This window comes from Marmota monax, unplaced genomic scaffold (genome assembly GCF_021218885.2).
Source record: "Marmota monax isolate L192 unplaced genomic scaffold, Marmota_monax_Labrador192_F-V1.1 WCK01_AAM20220418_F8-fsc00003, whole genome shotgun sequence".
Classification (NCBI taxonomy): domain Eukaryota; kingdom Metazoa; phylum Chordata; class Mammalia; order Rodentia; family Sciuridae; genus Marmota; species Marmota monax.
In genome coordinates, this window is record NW_026694084.1 from 28,810,043 (window position 1) to 28,831,664 (window position 21,622).

A 21,622-nucleotide genomic window follows, 5' to 3' on the forward strand; every position below is an offset into this window, starting at 1 on the left:
AGACTGGGCAGGTTGTTATAAGAGGAGAAATCCCAGGTGGATAACTTCCTGGTCCCTGGGCTGATGGAGCAAGGGTGGACAACTTTTAATAAAAGAAGGAAATGTTTATCTAGTTTACCTTTCTTGTCATGGTACCATGTGGCCAAGAATTATTTCCTCAGATGGTAAAATAGGTGAGAACAGTTTACCTGCAGCAGGGACACCAGAATCTTCTTTAGGTTGCCACTTACATCACCTTTGACATCTGATTCAAGGCTCCTGTCAAATACTTTTGAAGAAGCAAAAGGGAGAGGAGAAAGCAGACAATTCAGTTCCTAGAAGTGTTTTCAAAGGGACAGACCTTATCCAAAGCCGAAATGAAAAGTCACTTACGCCTTTGGTAAGCCTCTTTGATGGCACCGATTTCCTGGAAGAAAATTAAAACAAATCAGTGTCCAAGTGGAGTCAATCAGCAAAAGGCAGGTGCCCACAGACCAGGCAGGTGACTGTTTCCAGACACAGGTGTCTTCCTGACGTCTTAAGATAGTCATCCTTGTGGGACTTGCCTGAGGTGTGAAGGGACCCTCTCCGTGCAGACATTTGAAACACACCAGTAACACATGCATATATTCTCCTTAGATACAGAACCAACCTAGGTGTCCATCAATAAGCAAATGAATAAAAAATAAGTTGTATTTACCCAATCGAATACTATGTAGCCATAAAAAGAATGAATTTCTTATTGTTGAAGAAAAGAAACAAAATTAACTAAAACAAATTTTTAAGCTCAAACTTGCACAAACAAAAATTTGGTAGATGTGGTTTTTTCATATTTGTGCATTTTATGTCTTTCTGTGTCAGTTATAATAATTTGATTTATATAAAATGCTACTGAAAGAAGAAAAAAAAGAATGAATTTCTATCATTTGTGACAACATGCTCGAGCCTGGAGGACATTATGTTAAGGAAACTACTCAAGCACAGAGAGACAAATACTTCATGATGTCACTTGTTTGCAGAATTTAAAAAAGTTATCTTGTGAAAGTTGAGAGTGGAATGGCAGCTACTAGAGGCTGAGGATGAGGGGAGAAGAAGGAGAGGGAGAAATTGATGGACAGTTACTAAGTTATAATGAGATGGGACTAAGAAGTTCTCCTGTGCTATTGAATAGCAGGATGACTGCCGCTAACAATAATATATTGTATACTTCAAAAGAGCCAGAAGAGAGGATTTTGAATGTTTGACTACAAAGAAATAATGTTTGAGGTGATGAATATGTTAGTTATTCAACTGTGATCATTACACATTGTATACATGTGTCAAAACACTATACTGTATTCCATAAGTGTGTACAATGATTTCATGTCAAATAAAAATGAAAAGGTAAAAATATCACAGCTCAGCCTTTCTCCACCTCCTGGCCAATCTCACAGTCTCACACCCACCCACATAGCCAGCATTAGAAGTTCAGTATGGGCCAGGAGCAGTGGCACATCCCTGTAATCCCAGCAGCTCAGGAGACTGAGACAGGAGGCTCGTGAGTTCAAAGCCAACCTCAGCAATGGCAAAGTGCTAAGCAACTCAGTGAGACCCTGTCTCTAAATAAAATATAAAAATGGGTGGGGATGTGGCTCAGTGGTTGAGTGCCCCTGGGGTCAATCCTGGGTGTGTGTGTGTGTGTGTGTGTGTATGTACATATATATATGTATGTGTGTGTGTGCATGTGTATATATGTATGTGTATGTATGTATATATATATATATTTCACTGTGAATCTTCCCAAACATTTTCCTTTGCATTTGCATAGAGTTAGGGTGCTGCTGAAAACATAGGAATTTTTGAGTATGAGTGTTTAGAGGTGGAATGCGGTCCTTATCATTCTGTGACCCACTTCTTGACTACTTAGTGACTAGGAGGATCAAGCTCTGCTCATAAGTAGACAGTCACCTCGTTTTTTAAAGGGCACAAAGTGTTCCATCCTACTGCAGGCCACAGGTTAGCCAGTCACTCACTGATGGCTGTTTAGGTTATTTCTAGTTTTTTTGCTGCGTCAAATAAGGGGACACCTGATGCCATCAGGAGTGCAGTCCCGGGGTGCAGACTGAGAGGGATGGTTTATATTGAATGTCTCTGCCGTGGCCGCCTCAGGAGCTGCCTCCGTTTACACTGGCCCCAGCAGTGGACCATACAGGCTGCTCCAGTCATCCCCTCAGCCAGAGGGCAGTGACGAGCAGCAGCAGGTGGGGGCAGCAGGTGAGGAGCTGGCTGCTGGGCTCTGATGGTGGGAGGGAGGGCCGACCAGGAGATGGGGGCTGCTGACCACGAGTGGGGTACAGCTCCCCCTGCCCCCTTCCAGCCCACCACTAGGATCTGCCTCAACCTGGCGCCTGCTCTCTCTCTCCTTTTCTTCTCTTTATCATCAGACCTATTTGATTAAGAGAAAGGCTTTGCTTATTGCTTGGACCTTAAAGAAACCAGGCCAAGGTGAGAAACAGAATAAGAAAATTAACCTTTTTCACAAAGGCAGGAGCTGATTGCCCCTGACATTGGGCACCTCACGGCTGGGACCTTAGGGCTTCTGGGAAAGGCAGCATGAAAGGGGAAAGTGGTGTGACCATGGATCCGTGGGCATCACCAGGGCTGGGTGCTAACTCACCTCTGAGGCATTATCTGAACCTGAAATGGAGGAAAGGAGTGCAGGGGTGTGGAGAAGAGGGGTTCACAGTCATAGCATGGGTCAGGCGGTACTCTGCGGGGAGAGGCTGAGCCTGCGCCCTGGGCTGGACGGAGTGACAGGTGGCTAGCACTGCAGGCTTCAGAGAACGTCCAGCATCAGAGTGCTACTCCTCTTCTTGCTGTCTGCCCCAACCACTGATGCTGTCTCTTACTGGGAGGTCTCAGAATGTGGGGCTTTTCTGGTATTGTTTTTGCTGGGTTTCCCCCACTCCCCTCTGATGGGTGGTTATGGAAGAAGACGGGGTCACCTATTGATGACTTGTGGACTCTCTTTACTCTTGATGAATTCCTTGGCCCTCCTGGATTCTGGAACCAAAGACAAATGGGCTTCTGCAAGGGCTTTTTTTTTTTTTTTTTTTTTGCACCTGAAATGATGGCATGAGCCCAAGGGATCTTCTATCTATTGATTGAAGGTCATAGAATCCTCCAGGGAGGTGCTAGCAGCCGCTGGGGGTGCTCACTGGGATCCCTGACTCCACCAACCTTTCTGTCTGGTTATATAGTCTTATTCATGCTTTACATGGATTACAGTCACGGACAAGGTGGTGACACAAACGTGCTTGGGTTACCTATTGCATTGTTCATGCCTGAGGGCCCACATCGTCAGGCTGGGAAAGGTAAAGTAGAATCACACCTCCCGTGCACAGTTAGAGAAACAAAACCTAGACTGACGCAGATCTGGAAGGATCTATTCTGTCAAGCAGGGGTAGCAACACCAAGACTGACCTATGGAAGACAGCACGAGACATCCTTCCTACAGGGGCCAAGCGGACACTTCTCTGCATAGACTCTTGCTGCCCATGGAAAGAAGGCCAGGAAGTGGCTTCCCTCCATGGGGTTGCAGCCATTTCTGGCAGGTGTGCAGATTTTTGTTCAAGAGTAATGTGGGACTGACCTTATTGGTGCTTGTGCACAGGATCTCGATGAGCACAGCCTCGTCTGTGCCCAGACCCTTCATAGCCTTCTGCAGTTGTCGGGCGGCATATTCACTGGGCCTTTCCAGAAGAGCCAAGGCTGTCTTCTCAAAGTTTCCACTCAGCTCACCCTTGAGCACCTCTTCCAGGTCCTAAAGGAAACACAGAGGCCTGTTGGGGAGTGGCTGGGGGGAAAGGGACAGGTGTCTCACTGCACTATTGCATGTGCTCGGGCCTGGCAGGAAACCTGCCTTGGCCACATACAGAGTGACCTGGCAAAAACGACCCACTCTTGAGAACAGTGGTCACCATGGCCATCCATCCAGTCTCCCAGCAAGGCTAGCAGAGAGGCAAAGAGGAAATTTCCCACTCAGGGCCGGAGACCCCAAAGACGAATCATTGAAACAGCAATGTTAGCAGAATATTCTAGGGTTCTGAGACCTTTCTCAATAGATCCTCAAGACAACCCTGAAAAAACTAAGTATTGGCACTGTCCTCATTCATTAGACTTCAGAAGATGAAGGGTTTGCTGCCAAACATTCAGCTAAAAAGGACTGAATGCAGGTCTGTTTTCTCTAGAGGAATCTGATAATTTACCATCCAAATTGGGTTAGTTTTGAGAGGAAAGGGGACTATTATTAATAATTGTGATGGACAGCAGGAATAAACAGGGACTCTCTTGTTAGGACCAGATGTACAGTTACTTCAGTTATCTTGTTAAATCCTGAGAGGGAGGTGTGTGAGAAAGAACTCAGACAGGCAGATGTCAAGGAAATTCTCCCTGGCATCCTGTTTTCGGTGGGCATAGTCTTCAACTTTTCTTAGAGCACACTCTTATCACAGTGAGGAAACTACCTTTTCCTACCTGTTCATCTCTGATAACGGGGTTTAATAAGGACAAGGTCCAGAGGCGGTAGTCAGTCTATCCAGTTGTCAATGCCCCAACTTATATGAAGGACCTGCTGTGGAGCCACAGCCCAGGATGGGTCAGATTGGAGGCCCATAGATCAGTGGGCATCTCAGGGACCCAAGTAACAGCAGGGGCCTGGGATGGCTACTCAGCAACAAGTCTGATGGCTAAGGACACAGTCACAGTAGCATTGTGACCTTGGAAAACTTAATTTCATCCACAGGCAATTTTCTTCTCTAGAAGATGGGAAGAATAACCAGATTTATAGAGTCGATGGGAAAATTAAATGAGAGGATCCATGTAAATAATGAGCACAGTGCCTGGCATATTTGATAATGCTCAAAAAAATACTTATTATTATTCATTATGTTTATTATATAAGAATATCATTGTTAGCCTACGTTGAAAGGGATTTCCTGAAAGGAGGCAAATCAACTATTTATCAAATGAACCTCTGAGTTCTGGGCCAGGGATAAAAATCCATATTTTTGTGCAAGGCCTTAGGATCTACCATCTTAAGAAGACTGTAATATGACACTCCTGTCCCCGCTGCTACCTCTCCCTTTAACACTGCATCCTGTGAAGGCAGGCTTCTGCTCAGGACTCTGTGGTGTGCATCCACCTGGAAACTGGAAATCCTTTTCCAGGTCAGAATGGCATTGTTTAGAACTGCAGCAAAGAGAAATCCCGGCTGAACACTCTCGGAAGGCACAAGCCTGGAAATAAATCCTTGAGGGTTTATATTCTGTTGGGCAGAGAAGCAGACTTGGGATTCCTCAATTCCTGTCCTGCTAACCAGCTGTGTGATCCTGGGATGGTTATTCTCTTTGGAGCTTAGCTGAGATGGGGACTCTGATTTCATCATCTCAAATACCCTCCATCTCTGGGAATCTCTTCCTTGGTCTTATCTCTGAAATACAGCTGAGAAGTAGAAAGGAAGCAAGGGATTGGCAAACAGGGGTCACGTTTCTTGCTGGAACATGCCCTCTTTAGTTTTAGCAGAGACCCCAGGACCTTGTTTGCTCCTATGTCAGAATGAAGGTTAAGGAGCCTTGTGTCTGACTTCGCATATTGGTGGGGTGCAAGCAGACATAGAATGTGGGGGCTGCTAGGGTTTGACATGTGGACCAGGATTAAAATTCCACTTCATTCAATTCAATCAAATGCAGTTGAACTGGAGACTCACTTATTTTCACAAAACGAATGGCATCGACAAGCCTGCTGATGAAAAGAAGCAGGAGAACTGCAAGCACAGCCACCTCGGCTATTCAGAATAGGAGGAAATGGCTCTGCTCCTGGCCCTGGATCCTCCAGGTATGGACGCTGGCCCTGAAATCAGGGACTTAGATCTGAGTCCTGCTTCCTCCCCACCTCCCCATGTCACGAGTTTATGTAAGTCCTTGAAACATGTGAGCTTTACCTTTCCTATCTGTGAACTGGGAGCAATCCTACCTATCCTAGCTTCCCTTTGTTGATAGTGCTAGTGCTATCTTCTTTGATAAACCAGCAATCTGAGAAGGGAGATAAGTGAGGAGAACAAGGCCTAAAGAGATTGTTACCTGCCCAATGTCAAATAAAGAGGAAAACCCCATCTTTCTCTCTATCTGTTTACATGTCTGGTTTTTGAAGGGTAGAGGTTTTATAAATATGGATGAGACTACAGCATAATGATGGATATTCACTTTGCATAATGATAATTATAGCGACATTACAAAAAGGTTAAATTGTGTTCATTATATATTAATAAAGAAACAAGAAAGCCTAATGCATATTTTAAGATTCCTGTCCATAAGTGCATCGTCAACAACAAAAAGAATAAAAAAAGGAAATAAATAAAAAGAAAAACAAAAGCCTTGATCAAAATGAAGACTTTGGGGTTTGTTTTAGTTTTCTGTAACAATAATTTATGAAGACCGTATCGTTCTTGAAGAGAGTTGAACATATGAAAAACTTCTGCATAAAAACCCACCTGGGGAAACTGATTTTCAAATCCTTAGCTCATCTATAAGTTATTATGTGGAATTAGACCAAATTGAGTGGAAAAAAATGACGAAGGGCTTAATAGAAAAATGAAGTCAATTTAAAAAATAATAATGAGTTAGAGTATTGATTGTATAGGCTATTAAGTTAGCACAGCAATTTCAGGTTTTCTGAAGTCAATTACAAGTTTTAAATGGTTATTTCAGTTTTTCTCCTGGGATAACTCAATAAAGCTTTGAAGACATTCTCCACCGCCAGGGGAGTGGGGAGGCAGTAGGGATAGTCAAGGCCACCCAGGTGCACCCCGCAATTACCTTGCCATACTTCGCCTTGTACTTTTGCTTTATTTGCTGCCTCTGGTTCGAGGTCCTGCTTGCTAAGATTTCAATGATGGGGGCTTCATCTGTTCCTAAGGTGCAGAAGAGAGAAGTGAAACCGGAGTGAGCGAGACACCAGATGGAGGATCAAGTCAGTCAGGTTGGGAAATCCACAACCCACGATTTCAGGTGATCAGAGGCTACAGTGGAACTGAGTGGCCCCCGATAGCCTTAATGTTCTGTGCTGAAAGTGTGTTCTTGGCACTCACTCAGACAAGACATTGGAGCCCTCTCTACAGGAAGCACAGCGAAAACATTCTAGTGGAAAGAGGAACATGTACAGCCCAATCCCTCATTTCAGTCCTAGAGAAGCGAAAGCATGTCCACGCACAACTTGTGCATGATTATTTCTTTTTTAAAAAATTGTTCTTTTTAGTTACACATGACAGTAGAATATATTTTGACATTATGAATAGGCGGAGTATAACTTCTTTCCCATTCTGTGGTTGTACATGATATAGAGTTACACTGGTCAACTATTTGTATGTGAACATAGGAAAGTCATGTCTGATTCATTCTACTGCCTTTCCTGTTCCCATCCTCTCCCTTCCCTTTATTCCCCTTTGCCTAATTCAGTGAACTTCTGTTCTCCACCCCTCCATGAATTTTCATTGCTGCATTATTCCTAATGGCCAAAAGGTAGAAACACCCAAAACTCATTCCATCAATGGACAAATGGATAAACAAAATATAGTATATCTATATAGTAGAATATTTGGCCAAAAATGTTTATTTGCTGATAAATATGGAAGAAACTTAAAAACATTATGCTAAGTAAAAGAAGTCAGTTGCAGAAGATCATGTATTATATGATTACCTTCATATGAAATTCTAGAATAGGGAAACCCATAGACACAGAAAGTAGATTAGTGGCTGGGGGTGTGTGGGATGGGAAGAGGCACAAAGGTTCAGGATTTTAGTGAGGTGATGAAAATGTTCTAAAATCAATGGTTGCAATGTTTGGCGTATCTATAAATATATTTAAACCATTGAATTGCATACTTTAAATGGGTGGATTATATGGTATGTGAATTACATTTCAATAAAACTTTCTAGTCCACTGGGTACTTACTACTGACATAGGCCTAAGATCTAGGTCCAAATTGCCACAGTATGAATCCCATCCACAAAACTGTTAATCTCAGAAGTCTAAACTGGGACTGTAAGGGTAGTTGTCCCTATAAGCCTATAAGCGCCCATAACACCTTTGAACTTCGTTCTTTTTATAAAGCTGTTTTTTTTTCCCAATGCTCAAAGTAATGAATGCTCATTTCAGCAATTTGATCAAAACTCAAAGCTGTCATGATTAATAAGGGACAGGAAGATGTCGTAAACAAGGAAACGCAATTAGGAAGATGCCCCAGGCATGGCCAGTGTGGGAGTGAGAAAGACCAGGTAGCCATCAAGCTCTAGATTAGATTTCCTCAGCTCGAATTCTAATCGTGGCTCCACCCTTTACCAACTGCCTGGCACTTGACCAGTTATAAGCCTCAGTTTCTCCACCTATATAATGGGCAATACTAGAAAAGGCTGTGTGAGAATGAACTGAGAATCCAAGGAGGGGTCTGTGGTGGAGCTGGGCGTGCACCCTGGGGACCCCAGACCCCAGGGAACGTAAATGTCCAAGTGCCTTGGTGCTGCCTCACTCCACGTGGGACTTGTGCAGGCCACCCAGCATGAGCAGCCCACCTTGGTGATGGAGTACCCTGGGATCCCACGTAGCACTCAGCAATCATGAGCACTGGAAGGAAATCTGAGGACCATATTATCTAAACTGTTCGTGACAGATGAGGAAACTGAGGCGTGGCTCAGGGCCTCTTCTCAGGTCCTGTGCTGCCTTTCTTTGCCTGAAGCACCTTCCTTGATGACTGTCCTCCTCTCCTCTCATTTGTTTCTTCCTTCTCTCTCTCCACCTCCCTCTCCCATCCTCCTTTGGCCCTTCTTTCACTGGTCATCTGACGTCAGTTTCCAGTTCTCCTTTCTAGCTATTGTTACTCCTCCCACAGATGATTCCTTCCCTTCGTTGATGACCCTCTGAGTTCAGGTCTTATTTCCAGTATCCCATGGCCATCTTCCCACAGATCTCTAAGGGGCTTCAACTTCCAGGGGAGCTAAAGCTGAACACATTTTGCCGATTCTCAGTTTAACCCACTCTCCACTCTCCTATTTCATTTCAGTGCACTTGAAGTAGAAAATCCAAAGTTACATCGGGGTGCCCATTTTTTGTCTCCCTTGCTTTCCAAAGTCACCAAGTCCCATCCATCTCACCTATGATAGAACACTTGCATCTGTCCCTCTCCTTCATTCTCACTGCCACTGCCTAATGGATCCTGATTGTTTCAGTCTTTCTGATGCCAGGCTCCACACTCCACCCTGGACCATATATATTTGTGCTTATTTCACTTCATAATTTAAATGCCTTTCGTGATTCCTCATGGCTTCTGGAATCAAATCAGAATCCCTTAATGGAGCATCAGGACTTCCTGTAATCTGGTCTCAGACTACTCTTTCAAACCCATCCCTGCTCTCATGGACAGAGAACTCACTTACCTTATCTCAACCACATTTGCTGGGGGATCAAGTGCTTTAAACCTTGAAGAACTAAGTTCCAGCTTCCGCTGTTCCTCCATAGTCCAAGGCTTACATAGCAGTAGTTCCGTGCAGTGATTATAGGATTGCATGAATGAGACATTCTGAGCCTTGTGGCTGGGCCACAGGGAGTGGTCATTAAATGCAGCGTGTACTATCACAGTGCCAATTATGGCCATCTTGCTTGGGCCACAATTGGTTGCTTGGGGGAACTGGATCTGTCTGGCACACCAGAACTATTTTCCAAGCATATCACTGAAGGTATAAAAAGTGATTTGGGGCCATTTTTATTTTAATAGTTTCACGTTTATTTTAATGTAAACCTAATGTCTAAAAAAAAAGCGAGCTAAAATGAGTTGATTAAAAGAAAAATGCTTTCTGAATAAACAAGTGATTTGAATTAAGTTATACTTAAAAAAAAGATTTTACTAAAGCTAATAATGTTGATACCTATGTAGGATTAAATAAAGTAGCAGCAAGCAGCATACATGTATATGTGGGTAATATATCATTCTCATTTAAGGCTAACAGTGCTTTAAATATAGTAAAAGACTTAGAAACTATTTGTTGATCAAAATAATATGGAGTTTTTTTATTGTATTTTAGCCCTGGATTAATAAATGTATTCTCATGCCATAAAAAATAAATAAAGAAAGAAAGAAAAGAAAAATGCTAAGTTAATAGTACTCAGACAGACAAAAATCATGGAAGTGCAAATGGTGGAGGTCTAGATTGGATTGTTGCCTGGATTGTTGATTCTTTGGTGACAGAGGTTATGCTTTATGGTTGAACCCCTCCTTCACATGGTGGGTTTCAGCTGTACTTAGTATTTTTCCAAATAAATCTGTTGAATTGCCTTGCACTGATTTGACTTAATTAAAGAAAGGCAAGGGTTCATCCCAGTCCACTACTTTTTTTTTTTTTTTTTTGCTATCAGGGGATTGAACCCAGGGGCACTTGACCAATGAGCCACTTCCCAAGCCCCTTTTCATATTTTTATTTAGAGACAGGGTCTTACAAAGTTGCTTAGGGCCTTGCTAAATTGCTGGGACTGGCTTTGAACTCGCGATCTTCCTGCTGGGATTAAAGGTATGTGCCACCATGCCCAGCTCCACTGTCTCTTTTGAGGACATCTTGGTACCCTATGTGGTACCAAGACAGGTTCTGTATCCTCTTCTCTGGTCCTGTCGCATAGCACCTGACCTGCTGTGGGCTGGGGGAAAGCTCCATATACATGAGACTGGGCAGCCATTGGTCTCATGGGGTCTGGGGATATATCCAATGTTTTGCCCGCTTGTTTGAATGATGTTTAAAGAGGATTTCAGCAGCTAGTCCGTAGGTGGAGGAAACAACAAAGGTCTGTTTGATTGGAGGGAGAAGTTAAGGGAGGGGCTCCTGGCTCCTGGTCAGGTCTTGTGCCTCACAGGGGAGGAAGAAGAGTAACTGAAGTTCTTGATTCTTGTACAAGTAGTATTTAGCTCCCATGATATCCCACCTTGGAGAGGTCTAGTTGTTGCTCCAGATTTTTCTACATGGAGGACCTCAGGGTTATATTCTGGGGGGAGGAAGTGAGCAGGGAGGTGAGGGGACTTGTTTGAACCTGAATTTTCATGGGACAAATACTGTTTTTCCTTGGTTTGAATGCTCATTCAGAAGCAGCTTGTTAGAGGCAGTGGAGTCCAGGGATGGGCTGAAGCCATTGCCCTTGCCCCGTTCCCAAATATCATTTGATCTGACACTCCTTCAATCAGAGCTGTGTGCAAGCAGACGGCTGGTTCCATGGTAGGACTCCAGGTTTCAGGGAGGAGTACTCATCTGTCTCCAAATCCTTCTCTACTGTTCCTGCCACAGGCCCCAAGATCCCTGCTATTAGAATCACTTACGCTAAGATAGTCTCTCAATGGGGCCTGTTGGACCTGATACATGAACTTGAGCAGGGAATAGCTCATAGAGATCAACTTCCCTAGCAGGCCACAGGGATGAGAAGCAACTGGTGTGGAGGGAGAAGGATGACCTTTGGAGTCAGATTGGACTTCCAGCTCTGCCTCACACAAGCCAAAGGGTGCTGGACTCTAGGGTTGTAATGTCCCAGACTGTAGAGCAGATATGGCTATCTGCTACCTTGGAAATGGGGTGAGTTGGAGTTGAGATGTGCTAGGAAAGCAAAATACAGACTGGATTTCAATGACTTCATATACAAAAAGAGGGTTAAGTATCTCACTAATAATTTTTATGTTGACTGCCTGTTGTTATCATTTCAAAATGATAATATTTTGGGTCAAATAAAATGGTTAAAATTAATTTCATCTGTTTCTTTTTAAAAATGTGGCTTCTAGAAAATTTGAATTTGCATTTTTGGCTCACATTATTTCTCTGCCGGACAGCGCTGCCTAGTAGAGCCTAGTCTACCTGCCCCTAGTGGATGGAGATTGTAACACTGATCCCATAGAGGCTTTGAGAGGATGGGGGACAGGATGGGGGACAGTAAAGCTCTGTTCTGATGTTAGTCCTTTGTCCATCCTGGGCCCTGCAGCAGTGTGTATATTTCTAGAGGAAGGTCTACTACACTGGCAGAACCTCCCATCCAGTGCTCCCTGTATCCTGGCTGTTGAGGAGGCACCTGCAAGGGTTGAGTTATGTCCCCGCAAAAGTGCCATATTGATGTCCTAACCCTCAGTACCGCCGAATGGGGCCTTATTTACAATAGGGTCTTTACAAGGCAATCGGCCCAAATGAAGTCATTAGGGTGAGCCTAATCCAATATGACTAGTGTCTCTATTCAAAGGAGAAATCTGGACAGAGGGACTTAATACACACAGGGAGGATGACAGGAAGACACACAGGGAGGATGCCCCTGGGGGATGAGGAAAGGAGAGGTGCATTTAAGAACCACAGAAACCAGAGGCTACCTGGAACCAAGGGAAGTGAGGGACATCCACCCCTATTGCCTTCAGGGTGCGTGGTCCTGCCGACCCCTTGATTTTGAACTTTTGGTTTCCATAACTGTGCGATGATAAATTTCTGTTGTTTTAAGCCATCTGGTTTGTGGTACTTAGTTATGGCAGCTCTCAGAAACAAATATGACAAATATCCTCACCAATGCCTCAAGGTTTCAAGAGAAGAACCCTAAAACCTTTGTCATAGCCCCAAGTCTGGAAACTCTGCTGCAGTTGCTGTCAAGTAGTCTGATGCTCATGGTCTGCTGTCACGGAGGGTGTGTGTGTGGTAATTTTTGAATGGAGGGTTGGGAAATTGAACAGTGGGCATTATCACACTCTGGGACTGAGCCTGGGAAGGCCATATTGGTGGATGGTCTGATATATTCTGATTGACAGGTTGGTAGCAGGAAAAAATCTGAGTCATAGGTGTGGGCAAGGGATGGAGAGGTCCTGGCTGAAAAGGGGGATGAGAGAAAGAGGAGTCTGGCAGAACCACAAGATGTTTTCACTCGCCTCACCTTTGGCACCAGCCCTCAAAAATCATCTTTGGAAAGGCTCAGCAGGACTTAGGTCTGGCCTGGAAGTTAGAGAGGCCACCAGCTTTTTGTTCTTGGACCATTCACTTCATCTCAAGGACTATTTCCACCTCTATAATTCTGGGAAGATTTAGCTATTTGATTCCAATGGGAGAAATAGAAAATCCTAGGATGAGTTCACTTGCAAAAGTTAATTCACTCGCAGGAGTTTGTTGCTTGCCTCATTCTGGTTGGATCCAACACTGTTACTTACATTGTTCTTCTTCATTTCCTCCCGGAGCTCCACCTACGTAATGTGGATCTAGTCACTTAGTCTGTGATGTTACGATTAATTTTTAAATTTCCGAGTACCAGAAGATCTCACCTCGAAAGGGATTTCTTTTTCTTGTAAACATCCCAGATTTCTTTTTCTCATAAATGTCACTGAAAGCTCGCCCTTTGGGTCCAGTGACATCTCCTTCCATTTGGGCTGCTTCTTCCTGTCCATGTCAAGGGCCTCACACCTCAGGCCTGGACTGTTGGCAGTGCCATCCCTAGAAGGGCCTTCCTGCTTCCACGAGGTCATTTGCTATATTGCGCTGGCAGGAATCTGGGGCTCATCCTGGGCTCCCTCTTTTCCTTCACCTCACATCCAGTTAGTCGCTCCAAAGCCTCTCTCCTCTGAGTCCTTGGGACCCCTCAGACCCACAGCTCCTCTCCATCACCACCTCCACCACTGCCCAGAACTGCCAACATGGCTCACAGGATGCATCCCTTCTCCCTCTCCCCTTTGCCCCCAGGAGGGCCTTTCTGAAGTGCAGATGGACCTGTCACTCCTCTGCTTCCGGCTGTTCAAAGTAGGCCCCTTTAGTGTGGAAGGAAGCCTCGATGCTCCAGTGGAGTCTGTGAGGCCCTTGGGAGTAGCTCCTAAGGAGAGCCTCAGCTGGGAGCCTCACAAAGTCTTGCCCTCCTACCTGCTCTTCCCCAGCCCCCTGATCATCCGTGCTAGTAGATTTGCAGCGCCCAGAGCAATTCCTTCTTTCTCCCATAGGGTCTTTGCTGGCTCGCTGGCCCACCTGTATCTTCGACCTTGGACCTTCACTCCCACTCCTCCTTTAGGACTCAACAGGCTTTTCTGGATGGCTGTGTCCCTCATGCTACGCACATCTCTGCCATGGCACAGCAAGTTCCCGGGGAAGGGGCGTTTTATGCGTGGCTACACACACACACACACACACACACACAAAAGGCTCTCAACATTGACCTTGCTGAATGGATGTGTGCATACAGGAGTGGAGGAATGGATAACTGCAGAGCATCGTGATGAAACCCCATCTCCGAGCCGGTGGGAGTTGCGTGATATTCACTGGGCTGTGCAGAGCAAGGACCAAGAGAAAATCCTCCCTTCTCAGAGGCCACGTGTGGCCCACAGCTGCAGAATTGGGAAAACAGTTAATATTTTAAAAAGCAAGGTCCTCTAGACTTTCCTCCTGGAATGCTTTTCAACAAGAGGGAGCCCGGAGTGTGGCAGGCATGGAGCGGCTCTGTTCCAGCCTGCAGGTGGGGGAGGTGGGACCATGACACTGGCTTTCCCTCAAGTCCTAAAGTCCCAGGCTCAGGTTGATCCAGGGAGCTTTTTTTTTTGCAACCAAGAAGCGATTTGCTGAAAGGTGACCTCATTCTACATTTCACAATACCTGTGTCACATAAGCAATTCGTGCTGCCCAACGGTTTCCTGTAAACATTTACACTGATTTGAGGCACCAGGGCTAGTCCCCAGTGGTTCTGGGAAAGACTTTTTAAAAACTGAGAAAATAAGGACCCTCAGTCCTACCGAGCATTGGACATGCAGGGGTAATGACACATTGGAGGTCAGAGCCGGGTGATAATCAGCCTCAGGAAGCGCCTGAGGTTCTCTGTGGTTTGCTTTCCCAGCATTTTTCTGGGAAGATACAGAGTGAGGTTTTTGTTTCGACAAGACGGAGGGTATGGGGTTTGAAGGCCTCTGGGGACTGTGTGCCAGATAAATAGTCTGAGCCAGTGGCAGAGCTCAGCTTTCCCACTGTCCAAATGCCAGTCCCAGCCTGCCCTCCTGAGCCCAGGAGGCTGCAGCCCCATTTCTGGTGCCCAAGAGCTAGTCTCTCTCCTCAACCACTGGGCTTCCAGATTTCTTCCTGGAAGTGGTGGTGCAGGGAAGACAGATAAAGCAACAAACGGGGCAGAATCCTGCCTGCTTAAGCAGGTCATGGCCTTTCGCTTGTCCCCTGTATTTAGTTTCCCGAGGTGGTTACATCATTCACCACAAATCTGGTGACTTCAAACAACCTAATTCCAGGTACAGTGGTGCATGCATGCCTATAATTCAAGAGACTTGGGAGGCTGAGCCAGGAGGATTGCAAGTACAAGGCCAGCCTCGGAAATTTATCAAGACCCAGTCTGAAAATGAAAAGGACTGGGCTTGTAGCTCAGTGGTAGAGTAGCCCTGGCTGCAATCTCAGTACAAAACCCAAACCAAACCAAAACAACAAAAGATCACCACACGAACAAACAGAAAAGCCCTATGTACTCCCATTCTGGAGGCTGGAAGTCTAAACAGCGTCAGACTTTGGAGGAACTGAGGCGGAATCTGTCCCTGGCCTCTTCTGGTAGCTGTCAGTCTCTGGTTGTTCTCTGGTTTGTGGTCACGTCACTCCATCTGCCTCCATCTTCACATGACCTTCCCTGTGCATCTTCTATCTTTCTTAAGGACACTTGTCATGGGATGATCTCTCTTAGGATCCTTAATTACATCTGCCAAGGCCCCTTTTCCAAATATGGACACCTTCACCCATCCAGGGTGGATATATCTTCCAGAACCCCAATCAACCCAGTGCTCCCTCCAGATGGAGGACAGGGTGGGCCTACTCGTGCTCAGACTGGTCTGACTGGATCTGAGCATGTGATTCAGAAGGAGGCGACTAGCATGGCCATGAGGGTCAGCGGGTGGTGGCGCACTGTGCTGTTACTTACCTTCTGGCCACCTCCACCCCAGGAGGCATTTGCTATGATATTTTTTGGATGATAAAGCTGAGGTCACAGGGCACCAGTAAGTGACAGAGTGGGAGCTGAAGTTCACGCCTGGCATTTGGAAAGTGCTGGGCAGAGAGTGTCTCAGTTCTAGGCCTGGTTCTGCTCCTATGTGGCTGATCGGTGTTGCTTGACTCCGGTGTGTCTCAGGAGGACCTGGCCTTAAACCCAGAGCCAGGGCATCACCTGGAAGCCTCCTGGAAATGAAAATGGGAGCTCTGCCTCCTCCCACACTCCACCAAGACCCCAGATGACTCGAATGCCCCTGAGAACTCGAAAGCTGTGTCCTCGATCACCTCTGGCCATGTTGACCTCTAGGAGCCTGTCGGTTCACACGCTTCATCGTCAGGAGAGCCCTCTTGGACTGACCCAACAAGAGCAGGACTTAGAAGAATCTGGTGAGAAGTGCAGTCCCTAGGGGCTGGGGCAAGGGCAGCAGAGGACCAGAACCCTGGGACAGAAGTAATGGTGGCGCTGTGAAGGTGGGGATTGCTTGGGGGTTATCTCTGACCTTAACCACACGCACAAAACTTCAGGGGAGCAGAGATGCCAAAAAATGAAATTTGTAAATTCTGTGTCAATTGGAGAAATAAAATCTAATTTTATGGCATTCTAAATTATTATTTTGACTCACATAGGTGGGTAAGGGGTGAGGAATGCATGTAATCTTGGTGGTACTTGGGACCTCTGTCCAGTAGCATAGCCACTGGTCACCTGTGGCTATTGAGCACTGGGAATGCGGCTTGTCTGAGTCTAAACCTTCTGTAAGCATAAAGTGCATGCTGGATTCCGGAGAATTAATATTAAAAAAAAAAGCAGCATGTAGAATACCTTGTTAACACTTTTTAGGTTGATTCACCTAAGGAAGTTGATGTTTTTGATATAAAATGAGGTTAAAATAACATAAAATAATGCATTTTATCTGCAGTTTTTCTTCTAAAATTTGCTTCTCAAAAATTTTAAATGACACTACTATTCATTTAAATGCCACTCTGGAAGGGCTGGTATATCCATGAGAGGGCCACATGGTCTTGCAGACAGACATGGCCAACAATATAACGTTGCTTCCACTTGTACTTATCAATAGAGGGTGGGACAGTCTAACCTTCAACCAAATCAGAGCCCTCTGAGGCAACTCTGGTTTTCATAACTTGATGATCTTAGGCAAGATACATAACCGCTAAGCCCTGCGTTCTCATCTATGAAGTGGTTCCAATAACACCAGTTGTACAGATTATGGGGGTTCTGAACATGGTGATGGGTAAGTGACATCCAGCTCAGGACTGGGCATGGAAATGGTGCTCCACACAGTAACCAGTTCCACATTGGTCCCACCCTGTGGCTACATCCCCAATAGGGAAGAGAACACTGTGAAACTTTGCATTCAGTAGGTGCTCACTCTGTGTGTACTAAGCTGCACTTTCATGGCAGGTAAGAGAGTGGGGACTGGGCCATTCTCACACCCAGTTAGTCTCCATCCCCAGGCCAGGTGTCAGGACCTCACCCAGGGCATCAGGAGGCTTCCCCTGTCTGGAAAGCACCTAAGAATCCCACCGCTCAGCAAAACTCAGGGTCATAAACATCCTGTGGCTTCCATGCAAAATCTGCTTCCCACAGCTGTCCTCCTAATAGGAACTTTGCCTGTGGGCTGAGAATGTGCGCCTCCTCTCCCTTCCTCTGTCCATCCCTCCCCTTCCCCTCTCTCCTCCTCCCTCTTTCTCTTCTCCTTCCTTTGCCTTTCTCTCTCTCCCCGCTTCTCTTCTCTCTCCCATCTCTTTCTGATTTATTCAAGAATATATACCATGTAGAAATCCCTCTACCACTTTCCTACCAGATCTTCCCCAACCCCCAGCTCCTCAGGACTTCTCAACATTTCTTGGGCAAGGCAGACTATTTCTCATACTTAAGCAAAATATATCCACTTAGAACTTCCATCATGGATCCTGATATTTTTCCCTCTGCAGACACACACATAAAAATTTGTGGCCATATTTATTCTACCACGACAGCCATTCCTAGGCAAGCAAATCTCCATTCATTTCCTTCTAAGTATAAATCTACCACTTGTTTTTGCAAAAGCATTATGCCAAGTAAAAGAAACCAGACCAAAGGCCACGTATTGTATGATTCAGTTTGTGTGAAGTTGCAGAGCTGGCAAATCTTTAGAGACAGGTGGGGTATCCATGAGTGCCTGGGGCTGAAGGGAGGGATGCTAATGGGCTTGGCCTTTCTTTTGGGGGTGATGGATATGTTCTGGAATTAGTGGTGATGGTTGCACAACTCTAAATATACTAAAACCCACTGAATTATATGTTGCAAGAGGGTGAATTTTAGGGCATGTGAACTATATTGCATTAAGAAAAATAAAATAAAGTACCTGTGGACTCAAATGGCTCCTGTCAGTTGTTAACAGCCCCGAGCAAGGACTTCACAGGCTGTCCTTATCTGCTGGTAGCACAGTGGTGTGGCTGAGATGGACTAACTATAATGTCTCTGAGTTGGTGACATCTGGAGTGAATGATAGGAATGGCACCCACCCCACTGTTCGCCACTAACTGGCTCAGTGACTTGGGGTTTGTTATGTAACTAGTCAGGGCCTTCATTCCTCCTCTGAAAAATGGATTTTTTTTTATGAGGATAACTTAATGAGATTTTGTGTGTAAAGTGTCTAAAAATTTTTAAATTTCCCATTAAATGTAAAAAAGATGATCTAGGAAATTTAATTAACCCTGCCCTTGACCCTTCTCTCCTATCCATTTCTCCTGTCTTCTTCTCTCAGGCTGCAGGAGAAGATCCCACAGCTGTGTGGGCTGAAGCCATGAGAAGACATGGTTTCCCTACTCAATGGGGCCCTGAGAGCAGTCTTCCTGGTCATCTCCACCTCTTTGCTACTCAAGGGGTGTTCCAAACCGTGACTCAAGGCCCACACTCCATTGTCAAACCCATCTCTTTGGTAGATGACCTTGCCTGAGCAGTGTCCTGTTTCATGCATGAGCACCTTTAATTTTTGCCCTGACAACACTGTGGAATGTATCTCCTCCAGCTGTCAATCTCAGCTCCTTCCCTCCTCCTCCTGGTTCAAGGCAAATCCTTCTTTCTGTGCTCTGGATTTCTCTTCTTCCAGACTCCTGGACCCAAACCTTGTTACACCAGTGGCCTCCTTGGACCCCAAGCTTTCCTCTGTGGCTTTGGACCTGGGTGCTCGCTCCTTCACCCCGCTTGGTCCTGGATTTACCTCACTCCTGCACCGTGTAAACAGCTTCTCCAGTTTTGACCCTGGGGATTCTCAACTGTGGCTACAGCTTTGTACTCACTCAATCCATTTCTCTGTGCACTTCCCACATCCCTAATCCAGCTCTCATTAGACCTGATTTCCCCACCACCTCCACGAAAGGAGTCAGAGGGGTTTAGATGACATTAGGACTGCAAGAACTACACTTCTTATGGACCTTCTCTCACCTCAAGCTGAAAGTAACTGTCCCAATATCCACCTTCTGCCCATTATATAGAATCTTGAAAAGTTATAGGATCTGATTATATCTTTGGGAATCTGAATAAAGAGATCATTAGAAATGATCAACTTGAATTAACTTGGAACACATAAGATAAGTAGGTCATTTTCTCATCATCGTGGGAAAGTTGATTATGAGATTGAGTTTAATCAATTTCTGAAATAAATTAGCAGACAAAAATGTATTTTCATACCCATTCCTTTGCAGGCTTTGTACAGCGTTTTGGCATCTCGATCCACATCGAACCCCTGATGACTTCTCTCTTTGGCCTGGAGAAAATAATTCGAAAGGTGAGTGGATAATAGGGTCATTTAAATTTTCTCTGCCTGAAATGAGTAGCTAACTGGAGGACCAAGCCGTCATCTGAGCAAGAGACCAGCTGCCACGTTTCACGTGGGTGGTGTGGAAATCAGAGGGGGGGCTCTGGCCCTGGAGAGAGAGCTGGTACTCTGCGGGGCCAGCTGGCTTTGGTGACCATTGAAGAATAGACCCTTCTGTTCTCAAGGACAATAGTCTTGGCCAATTTTGTGAAAAGCAATTTTCATATCAACCCCTTCTTTGTGTGTCTGTCTCTGAAATAGGGACTAATACAGTGGGCCAATGTCCTGGGGTGTTGGTTCTCTGCTTTGTCACGAGACACAAGTCTATCTAGGGAATAGATTTTGCTTGCCAGAAGCTATGAATTCTAGGATCTTACTACAGATTCATTTGGATCCCTACCATCCACACAATGAGGTACATACATTTGTCAGTGGTATATTATGAGAACAAATAAGAACATAGTTTTGGGGTTTTAGTGCTCTTTGGGGAGAAAAAAGTCCTGTTTATATGCCGAGCCGTGTCCCATACTTCAGCCTTTGGTTTAATACATGTACTAATGTATCCACAGTTACTATGTCGATATCATTATTATTTATTATTTTTCTTTCAACAGACCTACTTTGTTTTTAATTAAAGTTAATTTTTAAAAAGAGACTTTTATTAGCACTAAGCTGGAAAACCAGTGTTTCTTGCATAAGTAGAAAATAACTATAAAAATATACATATTGCTATTAAAAATTTAAAGATGTGAGGCTAATTGCAGTTATGCAGCTAGTGACCTTGAGCACATCCAGAGTTTTCTCAGTTCCTTGCCTCCCTTTCCTCTGTGAGGCAGCACGTGTGCCTGTATTTCCCGTCCTTCAGCAAACGCTGGTTTAAGTGCTAGTTCCCGAACCTCCCCTGCTGGTCTCCCCTCCTGTCATGTCCTTTGACTCCTAGAGGCAGCGATGGTAAACCACATAGAGCATATGTTGCATTTATCTGCCTGACATCAGCTTTCCTTTGGGGAATGCCCCTTCCCCCATTTATGTGATCTCACAGAGTCATGAGACTGGAACCCCGTGGTCCAGCCTCCGTCACCGTTGTGGGCACCTGCCCTGTCACTCTGGCAGTTGTGATTGGTTTAGGAGTGGAGATATTATCCACACAGTATCCATGAGTCTCTCCCTTGGCTAGTATAATGAGAGAGATATGTGCTCCCCACTGGGCTCAAGAAACTGTGCATCTAGGGCTGTTGGTAGCCATCTTGTCCACAACATAAAGGGGTGGAGAGGGCAGGAGGGAGAGAGAAGGAGAAACAGAAAGGGAATGACATCCTCAGATGCAGCAGTGCCTGTTTCCTGTACTTCCCAGCCTCATTAACTAACAAACTTCCCCTTTGGCTAAGTTAATATGAGTTGGATTTCTGCCCTGGCAACCCAAGTGTCCTAATAGACATGGTCTGGAGGAGGTCTTGGTTAACGGAGAATCATGGGCTCCTGATTCTCCAGGGCCACCAATCATCTCACTGCCTTTTGGAACACAAGGGCCTATCCATCTTGAGGTATCTATTCCTGAAACAACCTGGGAGGGGATCTGACAATTTTTTTGAACACCTGCCCTGTGCCAGGTCTTTTCTAGACTTTTTTCATCACTCACAGGGAAGAGTAAGCATGAGTGGGCCACCTTAGAGGTAAGGAGACCTGGGCTCAGATGGGTGAGGGTTTTGTCTGAAGCCTTGCAGGAGGCAGAATTTTATCCAGCTTAGTTGACCAGCTGAAGCACATGCTCTACCAGGCCACCAC

At 45.3% G+C, this 21,622-nt stretch overlaps 2 protein-coding genes across 3 annotated transcripts in view; one reads left to right on the forward strand and one right to left on the reverse strand.

Moving 5' to 3' along the window:
* Window positions 1–21,622, forward strand: part of Fam91a1 (family with sequence similarity 91 member A1) — a 184,635-nt gene that overhangs the window by 70,489 nt on the left and 92,524 nt on the right. Inside the window, exon 2 of the mRNA XM_046464997.2 lies at window positions 19,725–19,807. Within this exon, the coding sequence (XP_046320953.1) occupies window positions 19,769–19,807 (39 nt within the window). The 5' untranslated portion in view covers window positions 19,725–19,768. The remainder of the gene's footprint in view (window positions 1–19,724; window positions 19,808–21,622) is intronic.
* Window positions 1–21,622, reverse strand: part of Anxa13 (annexin A13) — a 53,012-nt gene that overhangs the window by 12,121 nt on the left and 19,269 nt on the right. For both annotated transcript variants that reach the window (XM_046465004.2, XM_046465003.2), the window contains 5 exons: window positions 19,711–19,786; window positions 6,834–6,928; window positions 3,611–3,781; window positions 373–406; window positions 189–268 (listed from right to left, as the gene is read on the reverse strand). In XM_046465004.2, coding sequence (XP_046320960.1) covers window positions 189–268; window positions 373–406; window positions 3,611–3,781; window positions 6,834–6,928; window positions 19,711–19,786 — 456 coding nt within the window. The remainder of the gene's footprint in view (window positions 1–188; window positions 269–372; window positions 407–3,610; window positions 3,782–6,833; window positions 6,929–19,710; window positions 19,787–21,622) is intronic.